The sequence below is a fragment of the Nipponia nippon genome, unplaced genomic scaffold, assembly GCF_047370975.1.
Source record: "Nipponia nippon isolate SJK-2023a ecotype South Korea unplaced genomic scaffold, ASM4737097v1 scaffold_6, whole genome shotgun sequence".
Classification (NCBI taxonomy): Eukaryota; Metazoa; Chordata; class Aves; order Pelecaniformes; family Threskiornithidae; genus Nipponia; species Nipponia nippon.
Window position 1 is genome coordinate 57172563 of NW_028262380.1, and position 12852 is coordinate 57185414.

Sequence of the window (12852 nt, forward strand, 5' to 3'; positions counted from 1 at the left end):
CAGTAGATGAATCACTAATGCGTCAAAGCTATGAACATACATACAGGCTATATTTTAGTCCTATACCTCAGGTGTTACAACTTCCTGAAGAAACCCCAATTGCCTCATTAAAAGAAAGATCAGACAGTAGAAGAACTTATTTCAGTAAAAACTCTCTCAAGCCAAGAGGAAAAAATAAAGCCAGGCTTTATGCATCTACTCTCAACAGAGCCACAGCCCAAATAGCTGAGGTAACTGTCACAAACTAAGTAACTTCTCTCAGCATGTCAAAAAACCCAAGTTGCATACCTTAGCAAACTATCTAAAAAGGTCTCAAAAGTCTGTCTGGATGCCACAAAACACATTCTAGTATAGAAGAGCATAATGGATGTGCATACAGACCACAACTGTTATTTGAGGAAGTTTTGTTTATAGAATTATGATAGAGAATTTAAGTTTTTTTCCCCTCAGAAAAGGACATCTTGCCCCTTGCAATTCTAAGGCTGCAGGATTGAATTGCAACAGAAGTTGTCAGAGAATCTACATAAATATACTGTATCAAGCAATTCAAAGCAAATTAAAGTAGCTGCATGCATGCTTTTTCAAAAACAGTCAAGAGGCAGCAGACAGTCTGGGCTGCTTCTAATCTGACACCAAGATACACATGTTCAAAGAACAGTGTGAGAACGGAATGAAAAAGGAAACGAAAGAGCTTCTGATGCTTTAACTATTTCTGGAACTTTGCACAATAGGAACCTGATGCAAAACTGTGTGAAGGGCTGTAATATCTATCACACATGAAAAGCCCTTTACACCTAAATACCTCTCAAGAAAAAATGGAACCCATACTTGCCTAACATTCCTCAAGCTACAGTCCTCTGCAACCCATACTGTCATGCAAGCTTCAGTTCACAAAAAGCTAACACACAGGCACAGGGCATTTTGCATTTAGATTTATCTCTGCCAGACAACATTGTTAGCATCCTATTTAGGGGCTGCAAGGCTCAAAAGGCTACAGATCCAGTATTACTCCCTTTATACAAATCTAATTTGGGATGAGTCACAGGAAGTCTACCTGCATAGTACCTTATCAAACACAGCCCATCTGAGGTGCCTAATGTTAACTGGGAAGACACATAAAAATTTGTCGATTATTTTACTGAGTAATCATCATCATCTCTATGCTTGCATGAATATCAAGAGAGGTGAAATCTAATGCTTGCTATAAGCTTTTCAGAAACTAGAATGAAGAGCCTTTGGATTTCTCTAAATGTGTTTTATATTTATATATTTGTATGTTCTGGAAATAACCAGTTAGCTTACAACACCTTGCTATCCCAAATGGAAATAATGTTTCTCTTCTTCTACTCTTCACATTTTCTATGCTACATATTATTTAGGACAAGAGACCACTTATTTGCTCCAAAGGTAATAGTGATAGACTTTAAAATTACAGTTAACACTTTTAGCAACAAGTCTGTTTGGGATTTTGGTTTTTTGCTTCTTTAAAGATAGAGCTCAACTATTCTATACATCCTAGTATGAAAGCAAATATTCTTGACATCCAGCCTTTGGACTTGGTTTTGACCAAAGCCTTGCTGAAGTGACTACATTAACCCAAATTCAAATCACTTATTAGCACCGTGGCGTATGTATCGGACATCCTGTCCACTTTCTAGTTAATAAATTAATACATTTCTGCATATGAAAAACACACACCAAATTCTGTCCTTTATAGTGAAAGTTCTATTTCATCTTCTGGCAGACATACAATCTTCAAATTAATTCTTGGGAAGATACTTACCCTGTCATAGGTCTGATTTTATTAAAAAAAAACAAAAAAACAAACAACCCCCGAAACTACTATTACAGTACAGACAGGATTTAATGAGTTACAAAGTATTTCAGTTGTAAGCAAGTTCCCCATAACTCTTCTAGCTTTTAGAATCGTACAGAAGTAAGTACTCCCTCTTTCAGGCAGGTGTTTATTTGATAAAAAAATGTCTTTAGGTTAAACTTTAACAGAGTAAATTTTACATAAACCAGTAGAAGTTAAAAAAAGATCCAGGACTTTGCCACAGATGATATGTGAAATTACGGTGAGTGGATTTGAGTTTAGCTTGATGCCTTACCTGACTGGCTTTCTTTCTCGTAGTAAATCTTCCAGACTCTTTTCACAGTGTTCAGCTGCCACAACCAGTCTCTCTAATTGAAAAAAAAAAAAAAAAAAAAAAAAGCATAAGAGAATTAGAATCCAAATGATACAATGGGAGTACAGACTTCTCAGTTTACCTATTTGGCAGAAGTATTTTGACATACATTGTATGGATAATTACACATAATTAAATGTTCAAGATGTACAGCTTCTGGATATCACCACCGTTTTCATTTATGAGATACAGCAGATTATCTTTCCTGTTTCCTCATGCAAAGCACTATCAATCCATCCATCCAGTAATCCCCTAATAAATGTTGAACCCCTCAGCCAATGTCAGTCAGATTTGACTTCAGAATAGAGGTCTCTAAGATAAGCATCTACAATTTGCAGAAATCTGTAGCTGGACTGATGATAGAGAGACTCAGAGCAACACCAGCTTTGAGAAAGGGACTTAGAGTAAGAACAGGAGTTTCAGTCCTGATGGGACAACTAGCACATTACTAGCTCTAGTCTTTCTTGCCCAACGAATAGCTATAGGACTTGCAGGGGCTGGCTCTGAGTACAGAGGGAAAAACAAAACAATTGTTGCACTGAAGACAGCAATTATAAAGTAGGAAAAGACAATGGTGTAAGATGTTACATGGCAGTGCGAGATAACTCCTAAAGAAGCTAGGCTTTGCTACTTCCATTGCTCGTAGAACGGCTAGTAGATTCAGATTCAAAATGAAATCAAACTAAACTATTTCAAACATTTTTGTAAGACTGTTATAGTAAGATAAAGGTGGAAAACACTTTGAGGAACACAAGTCATCACATTAAAGCTGACATACTTGTTACTCAACTATTTGTTTCTCCATTTTGAAATCAAAGGACCACTTAAGCTTTCTTTGGAAGAAAAAATTCTGGGATTGCCTTCTACAATGCTAGCAAAGATTTACAAGTAGTTTCATTTTACCAAAGATAAAAAAAAAAAAAAAAACAGTTTGAATGTTTTTCTATTACTTTTGTATTCCCCTTTTGAGGGTCTTTAGGGGGGAACGCATGCATCTAATTTTTTTTGCATTGTTTTCCTAGTCTGCTTTCATATTTCTCCGTAAGGGTAGAAACTGACATTTGCAAGAAAAATAACATTAAATCACTATACATAGGATTGACAAGTGAAAAATTCTGTATCAGAATGATAAAATTTGCCACCAAATTTGCCATATTATTTGGAAGTGATTAACTGCTATTCCAGCGACTAGGAACAGAACAGTCTCCTGACTTCATGGTTAGACATTTTATTTGCTATTCTTCAAGTTACTTCAATTATCAGAAGATATTTTCTCCTTCGTATTTATATACACTCACAAACCTTCATGTCATTGACTCTTCATTGTCAAAAAGTCCACGTTTTCCTATTTAACCTTATCTTTTATTTACTAAATGTTATGATAGCTAATATTTCTTAACGTAACATCCCAAACAGTATCATAAGAAAATCCCAGTTTCCATTTCAAGAGGTACTAGCAAAAACAAGATGAACTGAATAAACTTTCTAGATCTCCTGACTGCAGAAAATGAAAAATTTACAAGTTTGAGGGCAAATGAAAACACACAAAGAACCCCCTACCCCGTGGAATACTTCAGTGTTTGGAGTTGGCAATATCCTCATTTCCTAAATATCTGAAACATCCTATCATACTGCATTCTAAAGGGGAAAAAAATTACGTACTCTACTTTATGAGACCCTGTAGCTAATCAAACAAGTACATACAATGCACTTTTATATGGGAACATTGTTGATTTAAAAGTTATAGGTGGCAACCACTTAAATTGTCACAGGTGTTGCAGCTTATTTGTGGAAATTAAGTGCTGTACTCCTGCTGAGCTTGCAACAGAATAAGATCATCTGGAGTAGAAAAAAAACAACTGAAGCCTTATTTGAGCTAACAGTAAGTGTGATAACAGTTACTGAACAAAAATATCTGTACTAGTATAAAGTAATTGTTAGTGGGAGAGATCTTAAAGAGCTAGAATAAAAAAAAAAAAATAAAGGGAAGCTTGCAGCCAAGACACAAGATGACTGAGACAACAGCAACAGCTGCAAATCAGGTACACGAAACCTAATCGTCACATGAAAATGTTCAGAAGATTAGAACATGGGTGTAGGAGCTCAGCATCAAAAATACATGTATTTCAATGTCCCACACAAAGACATGGCACAGCAGTTGAGTACAAGAATTTTACAGTGAGGGATAAAAAGAAAAAAGTTCTTAGCTTTTATCAGTTAGCATAACATATAACAAAAGATAGACAACTAACCTCTGCCTTGGCTCTGCAGAACAGAAACAAAAGCACCAGTACTGCCAGTCACAGCAAAGGCATACAGTCATTTTGAGACTGAAAAACAGCCACTTTCTGGTGCTACAAACGCAATATTCTGCTCAGTCACCTTTAGATATATTGTCACAAAAATATAACTGTAACCATACATAAAATTTCCTTTTCAAACAGATACTCACCATGTTTACCTCTGGTAATGTCAACATACTGGCAAAGCCTGGGATGGGTGATTGTTTTAAGGATCTGAAATCTGCCCAAAATTTTGATGGAGTTAGGTGTCAGAGGAAGGCCATTACTTCCACAAACATCATGTGGCAGAGCTGAGGCGAAGAAGGTGGAGGCACCCATCTCAGTGTCTTTCAAAGGAAACATCTTTTTCACACAATCTTAAGCCCTTCGGAGCAATCTGTGTTCCTTAAAAAGAGAACACAGAGTAAAAATTTATCTGCAAAAGACACAGATTCTTGTGACTCAGCTTACTAGTTGTTTACTAAATAATGCAATTAAAATGTTTTTTTCTCTGTTATGGGGGAATGGGACATTTTTGCATAATGAACACTAATAATAATAATACAGTGCTGCTGCCTCATAAACACTACATTTAAAGATGAAAATATAGCAATAGTTTTAAACACAGATTTAAGAATCAAATAAAACTATTCTAGGAGCAGATAAATGCTTTAATACAAGCCATCTTCACATGACTGCTTATTAAAAAAACAGTAAAGGCACCAAACAGAAAAATCCTTTTCTAAAATACCACCTTGTATCAGCAGGCCACAAGTCCAGCTTACCACAGCTTTAGTGAGAATCCAGCATCTATATACTATAGCACTCCTAATATTTAAAGCTATGAAGTAAGAGTCTTCTGTCCTACCACCATTTCTTTCCCGACCCATAGGTAAACTGCTAGCTCACACACTGACTCAGTAACAATTTAAGGAAGCAATCTACATTAAATACTTCTGTGGGACAGTTAAGCAAAAAAAGTCAGCTTGCAATTTTGTTCCAGGAGCACATAGTTTCATGACTATTTTTCTCACCAGCAGGAACAAGCTCTCTCCTCTGAACTATGCATTTCAATTCAGTGCAAGCTAAACATTTTCGCTACACTTTTCCATAACCATCCATTATGCCATTCAAGAATATGAAAATCTAAAATGTGCACAAGTAACAGACACTTCTACAGTCAGCTAGGCCACAGATAAAAGTGCCTGACCTCTTCTTACAAGCAAACTAAGAATTTAACCTTGACACGTATCAAAATGCACAAACTGAATCAAGCCTCTGCTCAGCTCTTTTCTGTATTACCTAGATGGTGACTCGACACACTACAAGCTGTCATTAGGCAGTATTATCCCTCTGTACATGTTAACTTCCATAGCACATACATACTTCTGTATCAGGATACATATACAAACAGATAAAAAGGCCAAGCATATACGCTCTTAAGTGAGCTCTGGTCTGGAAGTTGTGATGGTGAAGTAGATGGCACTTCCACATAACATGGGATGAGAGGCCACAGAACAAAAAAAACTTCATAAATGAGCCAGTGCCGAAGAGTACTATCCAGCTAACTTCAACTCCAGAGACATTACGGCATGGAGTCTGGCGGCATCTGTGTATAAAATCAACAGAAATAGTCCACTGATGTGAAAAGCATACCCAACTCTCTTGTCAGCTACAGAATAGTAATTATGAGCTCTAAAGAACAGAAACAAATATGCAGTTGCTCCAGGAAAAGAGAAAGAATAACCCTCAGGATTTGAAGCCCATCAGAGAAATAATACAAAAAGCTTAAAGTACAAAACCAACATAATTCTTTCAAATCAGATGTGATAATTTTTTATCATCTTAGGGGCTTCATGAAACAAAACCCAAGCAGAACAAGATTATGCAGAGCACTAACGAAGCTAAGTGCTACTTTTTAATTATTCTTTCAGCCAACATTGACCTGCTGCTTTCAGGAAAAGCTATTCTCTCATGAGAAAGTCACACAGGAGAAACAGTGTGTTTAATAGTTTAGTGTCTCAAAATTATTTTTTCTCTAAGGAAACAACCTTGTTCCCAGCACAAAATTCCCAGTAAAAATGTACTAAGTTTCTTTTGTGAATCTTAATTGAGAAAGTGGCCCCATAACAGGTTGCACAGAGATCCTTATATATCAAACATATTTACTAAGTCAACACAAATGGAAATTATGGAATGTACCTTCTGTTTTAACTAATAAAGTCCAATTTAAGATACAAAGCAAATATAAGACTGCTCTCATTTGTGGGTTTTTTCCCCCGAAGAAACACAGACATGAGATATGTACATTTAAATTCTAACATACATCATCATATTAAATATGAATGCATAGTATTAAGGAATCAAACTTAAAAAAGGAAGAAAATAAATCTGAAAGAGCATTGCGCACTGGAGCTTTTATAGTAGTATTTTTGTATTAAAAGTATTATTTGTAAAGATACAATGCTTTCATATCTCATGAATACTTAATATTTTTTGGACATGATGTATTTTAGGGTGCCAACAGTACAATTTACAGTTAGAATATTCCATTGGAAAGACATAAATTGGACCGAATGCAAGCATGAAGATTTATTGGCATGCAGCAAGTTCCAACTGAAAAGCTTTAACTGTGTAATTATGAAAAGACCCACATTCCTGTAAAAAACATCAGGTCTACCAAATGAACTACCCGGCTTCAGAAAGAAAATATATATTAACCATGAAGAAAAAAAAAAAAACCAACTTGATTTAAAGAATGAATTATAATCTTGCTTGGTACAATAGTCCTCTAATAATTGCTCTAAAATAAAAAGAAGTTAATATGATCAGAGTTCAGGGGGTGGGAGAGTAAAATTACGCCAAACAGTGAGATGCATTATGTCTCTAAAAAATTAAATACATAGTGTACAATATATTTGCTCAGGTAAGAAATGTTTTCATTTTTACTGCAGAAAAATAATCTGCTAGATAATACTTCTCTAATACATTGTATCTGCATTCAGCTGACATTTAGAAAGGAATTTTAATAAAAAGATTTGTTAAATGTCATCAATTCAATAACCATTTTAAGAGATTAAATTTTTCTTGTACTCTAGATCACTGGGCCTACAAGGGTGAATTAGACCACCTGCAATGCTTTCAACTAGACAACTGCAGATTTATCACTCACTTCCTTTGGTTAGGAAGCACACAGACAAAAAGGAAGACAGGAGAAAAGCAAACAATCTTTCCTGTCAGCCACCTAAAGGAATCAATAAAGAATTTTAAAAGGTATGCATTAAAACAAGTTCTCTTATTATAGAATTAAAAATTACTCCAGTAACTTACTGACATTTCTAAAATCAAACAGAAGTGTTATACCTATTTTAAAAATTCATCTGAAAAAAGATCTTATCTAACTATTTTTAAAATGTAGGGGGTTTGGGGTTGGTTTTTGGTTTGGTTTTTTCCTTTTGTTTTTTTAAATCTACATCAAGGTCTGGCACAACTATAAACATCGAGAGCACTACACATCCTCCTCATGTTCAAGGCACACAGTTTTATACCACAAATTCACCTTTTCTATATAGAAAAGACACATATTGCATTAATTTTATGATTTGGAGGAATGAATTATATCCTGCAGAACTTCCCTATTACTTTGAAATAAAGAGGAAGAGAAAAATAAAGGTTTGTTATTTAAAACTGAGAACAGAAACAGTTAAGGCAAATTCAGTTTTGGGATTGAATTCTGGAAATTCAAGTCTGATAATCCAAAACAGTAAGGATGGAAGAGGAAGAGAAGACTTGTCTTATTAGTGCCATCTAAAATTACTGAGTTGTTGTTTCCAAAGCGCCGTTTATTCCGTATATGAGAGTCTGTCACATCTGCAAAAGAGGTCTGGCATAAAGATGAGAAGTCCAGAAGTGGCCTCTTCTACATCCCACCTCTGAATGACCTTCACTAGCCCGCTACCTCCATCCAAGTCTCCCTTAGAAACCTTTACAGTACACAAAAACACTAACCAACATTCTCAGCAAAATCCACCACAAACATAAGACCTTCACAAATTCCTATTTAATATTCAGATTAGCACTATTTTGATAATCTTTCACTTGATAGCTTTTCCATGCCCAACACTGAGAAATAAAATACAAAAGGTAGCCCCTAATCTACTGAGTGACTTCTTTGCTCCTCTGAATACCTACTGCTCTCAGAGAACAAATATTTTTTCTTCAGAACTTAGCATTTTCTACCCATCATTTACAACTTTTTCACTGCAGCAGTGCTAAGGTAATTGAGTCAATGGACACCAAGAACTTTGCCCTTAAAAAAAATCAAAACATATAATTTTGACTCTCAGAAGCAAGAATTACACATACAAACAGACTACCTTGAATGAATCCATCCTGTGAAACGCATCTGTGGTTTCTACAGCATCTACAATGCAGACATAAAGACAACTAGCCATGTGCTAATACCTGTTGGTAATTTGAAATGGCTAGTTATTCAAATGCCTCCTGAATACCCAGGTGTAAATGTCCCTTGCCTAATGAAGGCAGCTTTTCAGCATTAAAACATAATTATAATCAGTACTGCTATTGAATTATTTTTAAAGCAATTGAGAAAAAATTCAGGAGAGCAGGTGGCCTGAACATCCTATGCTTACACTGTTTTTCATTAAATCATGGTATTTTCAACAAAGTAGGCCATTTCAGAAGAAGAAATTCTTTCACAAAATAACTTTTCTTCTGCTCGTCTTAAAACTTTCTTGTTGCAACTATAGTAATTACTAATTTGATAAAATAACTGAAATAAAAGATGCAATTTTAGCCACAGTGTTTCTACTTCACAAAAAAACAAAACTCTGATTTGCCTCCCACTGTGCACCATTACTCAGCTATTCATAAAGTTTATTAAAACGCATAACAAATACACTGAAGAAAAGCTGAATTCAGATTCCTAGAGAAGGGAGCACAGAAAATAAGTAAGAACTTTTTGGGACAATCACAATAAAGAGCTGGGACACATTCACTTCGTCATCATCATCATCATAATATTAACATATCAGCTTAATTTTTACAGGGGGTGGGGGGACTGTGGATTAAATTTAGTTCACCTCACAAATCTTTTTTTCATCTGCAGTATAAACTTCTACTACAAACACCACTTGTACTACAGAGATTTCATAAGATTGCTTAAAACCCTAAATATAAGCAGTATTGTGTTTAACCAAATGTTTTCCCCTGTGGCATAACATCAAAACGTCCTCTTTTACAAAATTTTCTAACTTCTCTAACATTCATTGAAGTAAGAAGTATTAGAATAACCATGGAGTAACAGGCAAATAATTACAGACCATACACATTAGGCATACTTAAAACATTTTTTTTAACATTGTTATTCTGTTCAAATTAACAAATTCAGTGCAGAAAAGAAACACTTAGCTTGAGATTCCAACTACACCAATACAGCAATAGATAGAATAAATAAGTGTACCAAACTTTCATTATAATACTGTTACTTGAGATAAACAGAAAATACAAATGAGATTTTGACAAGGCTACAATGTCATTATTTTGTCTTCAACGAAAACACAAAATGGGGGGGAGGCCGTGAAGACAAGTACCATGGTGTTTTTGGCACAGGTAACTGACAAATATTTGAAGAGTTATTTCATGAAAATGCTAAATAGTAATTCCTTTCCCTACACTTATAGGAATATTAAAGCATCATTTCACTCAAGTGAAATATAAGCCATTAGCAAAGATTAAAAAAATGCTCTATCTCAGTAGTATTTGGAGAATTTTGTCATACGTACATGAAAGCCTCTGTATTCTACATAAGTATTTGCATAAGCAGAGTTACTGGTGTTGTTTGGAGCATTTACAATGTCACTACGTAGATTAAGATGTCTCTGCTTTGAAACCCAGGCATAAGAGTGAGATTTCTGGACACCTCAAGTTTCGCGTCTGCAGCTAGAACACTTAGCTGGTGGGAAAAGATAACACTTGGAGAGCATGAAGAAAACAATAACCTATTTTTGATAGATCAGGATAGACTTCTAGTGACATCTCTCCATTTTATAAACCTGCTATTTCTTTTACCTGTTTATCAGTGTCTCTTGGTTACAGCTTGTCTGCCTGTTCTGCTATGTCAGCGTCTCTGTGCACATACAGATAGGGTTTGTTACTACTTAATTTATACATGGCTGTTCAGGAATTAAAAGGAATAAAAGATAAATCAGTTTTAGCCAGTTTGCTAAGTGACTGCCAGAAATGCTGGTGGGCAACCCCGGCAACCTCTCAGGCCCTGTAAGCACGCCAGCCAGCCACCCCGCAGCCCTGAGGCGCTACACCCAGGCCGGCGCTCGCAGCTCGAAACCGAGCCCAAAAGGGCGCGAACCGGCCCCGCGCACCTCAGAGCGCCGCGGGGGAGCGCTCGCCCCGCGCCCCCGTCTCGCCTCGCCTCGCCTCGCTCCCGCCACAGCCGCCGGGCCGGCTGCTCCCTCAGCCCCTCCGTTACCCAATGGCCACCGGCGGGGGCTCCACCGGCGGGGGCTCCCTCGGCGAGGGCTCCCTCGGCGGGGGCTGCCGGCCTGGGCACGGCCTGGCAAGGGGAGGGGAGGGCCAGACTGGTGCCGGGGGTACCTGCGCAGCGCCGCCGTCCCCGCCGGGCGCCCCTCCCCCGAGCACGGCGCCAGCAGCCCCGCCCGCCCTAGCAGCTCCGTGGCGTCACTCCACCCCGCCGGCCGCTGGAAGGACCCTGCCGTAGAGGCGTCCTGCGCGGTGCCTGAGCTTTCTTTTTGTTTGGGTCTTTAAAAAAAAAAAAGTTTAACACGCTTCCCCCGCCGTGTGCGCTAGCCAGTACTCTGAGAACGGCGTCTTGAGCGCCTTGGCCGTAAAAGCAAGGGTCGCTGGCGGTAGTGAGGCTTTCCTAGGCGCCTTCTGGTGAACCTCAGGCGCTCGCTTGGGCAGCCCGCAGGAGAGGGTCCTTTTTCCCTTAGCGGAGGAAGGTGTGTGGCGGCGGCTCGGTTCATGTGAGTGCCTCCCGGCGGGCCTGCGGGCGCCCGGCCCGGCCCGGCCCTAACACGGCGGGCGGCTTTGCCCCCTCAGCGTGCTCTCGGCGCGCCCGTGGGTGGCTTAGTTCGGTCGCCCCCTCGGCGCTGGGGAGCTGCGTCATGGCGGTCTGATGCCCTGGGGCTCCCCCGCGGGCCGAGCCGAGCTCTCTGAGGCAGGCAGGCGGGAGCCCGGCAGGGCCCTGTTAGGTTTGCTTCCAGCCGCCGGCGCGGCGCGGGGAGGGCTGGAGCGGGGTTTCCCTGTGGGCTGTGTGCTGTGGCGATGGCCGTAGGGAGGCCGCTGCTGTCCCTCTGAGGGCATTTCCCCTGCAGCGGAGGGGCAGGATGAGCGTCTCGAATTAAGGGAAACGGCGTTATGTTATTGTTGTTGAATTTATTGAAGGGTTTAATCTCGGGGCTTAATGTGCGCTGTAGCTGTAGGGTGGCATTGCAAATACAGATACCGCACTTTGTGGGGAGAAAGCATGCACCCGAAGCGGTTCTTCTGTAATCAGTTGTGTTCCTTTATTTAGCCCATCGACTGAATTGGCAGTTTGGAAGTGGTGTAGTGGTGGGCTGTTGAAGAAAATGCTGTAATAGCCTGGAAAGTACAGGCACGGAGTATCTACTGAGCTTTGCGTAGGAACGGCTGTTACTAATGGAAAAGTAGATGCTTTCTCTGTTTTGGTAAATGGTATATATGTTCATTATGCTTTTGCATAGACTAGTGAGCGGAAAACGGAGTATAGCTAAGTATTTGGTCCATCCTCAGTAGAGATACTTGCAAGGTTTAACATACAGCACATATTCTGTACAGGGATGCATGGATTGGGTAACAGGGATGAGTTTATTTGTTGCTTGTTAGGTTATGTTACGAGTCCACAGCTCACCAGCATATGGCAATGTTACTGAACTACTGTATATCTTGAGCTAATCAGTAAGTGGTTTTGTGCTGGGTTTAGCAGCTGGCAAAATGGAGAAAATACTACTGCAAAATAAGTTATCCTTGCGTTTCCTGCTCTTTCTGTTTCTTTAACTCAGATATTTATTAGTTTTAATACAGTCATTGGTTTTCACAAATAGTTTTGTGATTCAGGATACTTACATGAAATCTGTAGTAAGGTGAGGCAGTAGTGATTAAAGGTAGCATCCCATTTTTGTATGTCCTTATTGTTCACTTACTATATTATTCTCCAGTTATGTTTAAATAATAATAAATGATTTGGCAGACCTGTTGGAAAGTAAGCCTAAAATCTGTGAAATAAAAACAAAGTCCGGAGACTGAATTTTTAATACTGGATATTATTAAAAGGGATAAGGCCTTAGAAGTGAGTAACAGAT

The 12852-nt window shown here is 38.7% G+C and overlaps 2 protein-coding genes across 24 annotated transcripts in view; one reads left to right on the forward strand and one right to left on the reverse strand.

Moving 5' to 3' along the window:
- Positions 1 to 11185, reverse strand: part of TBCK (TBC1 domain containing kinase) — a 116765-nt gene extending 105580 nt beyond the window's left edge. For 11 of the 19 annotated variants that reach the window (XR_015700203.1, XR_015700202.1, XR_015700206.1 and 8 more), the window contains exons 1-3: positions 10980 to 11184; positions 4642 to 4876; positions 2112 to 2184 (exon numbers count right to left, since the gene is read on the reverse strand). Coding sequence is in view for 13 of the 19 variants with exons in the window: in XM_087738125.1 (XP_087594251.1) it covers positions 2112 to 2184; positions 4642 to 4834 (266 nt within the window). In the remaining 6 variants the exon portion in view is untranslated. Of the gene's footprint in view, positions 1 to 2111; positions 2185 to 4641; positions 4877 to 8847; positions 8870 to 10275; positions 10446 to 10561; positions 10666 to 10872 lie in introns of those variants that run through there. The other 8 variants (XM_087738130.1, XM_087738129.1, XM_087738127.1 and 5 more) reach the window with 8 other exon arrangements.
- A 144-nt stretch (positions 11186 to 11329) lies between these two features.
- The window catches only part of AIMP1 (aminoacyl tRNA synthetase complex interacting multifunctional protein 1), a 38362-nt gene continuing 36839 nt past the window's right edge, over positions 11330 to 12852 (forward strand). For 2 of the 5 annotated variants that reach the window (XM_087735996.1, XM_087735998.1), the window contains exon 1: positions 11386 to 11493. In XM_087735996.1, the coding sequence (XP_087592122.1) occupies positions 11492 to 11493 (2 nt within the window). In that variant the 5' untranslated portion in view covers positions 11386 to 11491. The other 3 variants (XM_087736000.1, XM_087736002.1, XM_087736003.1) reach the window with 3 other exon arrangements.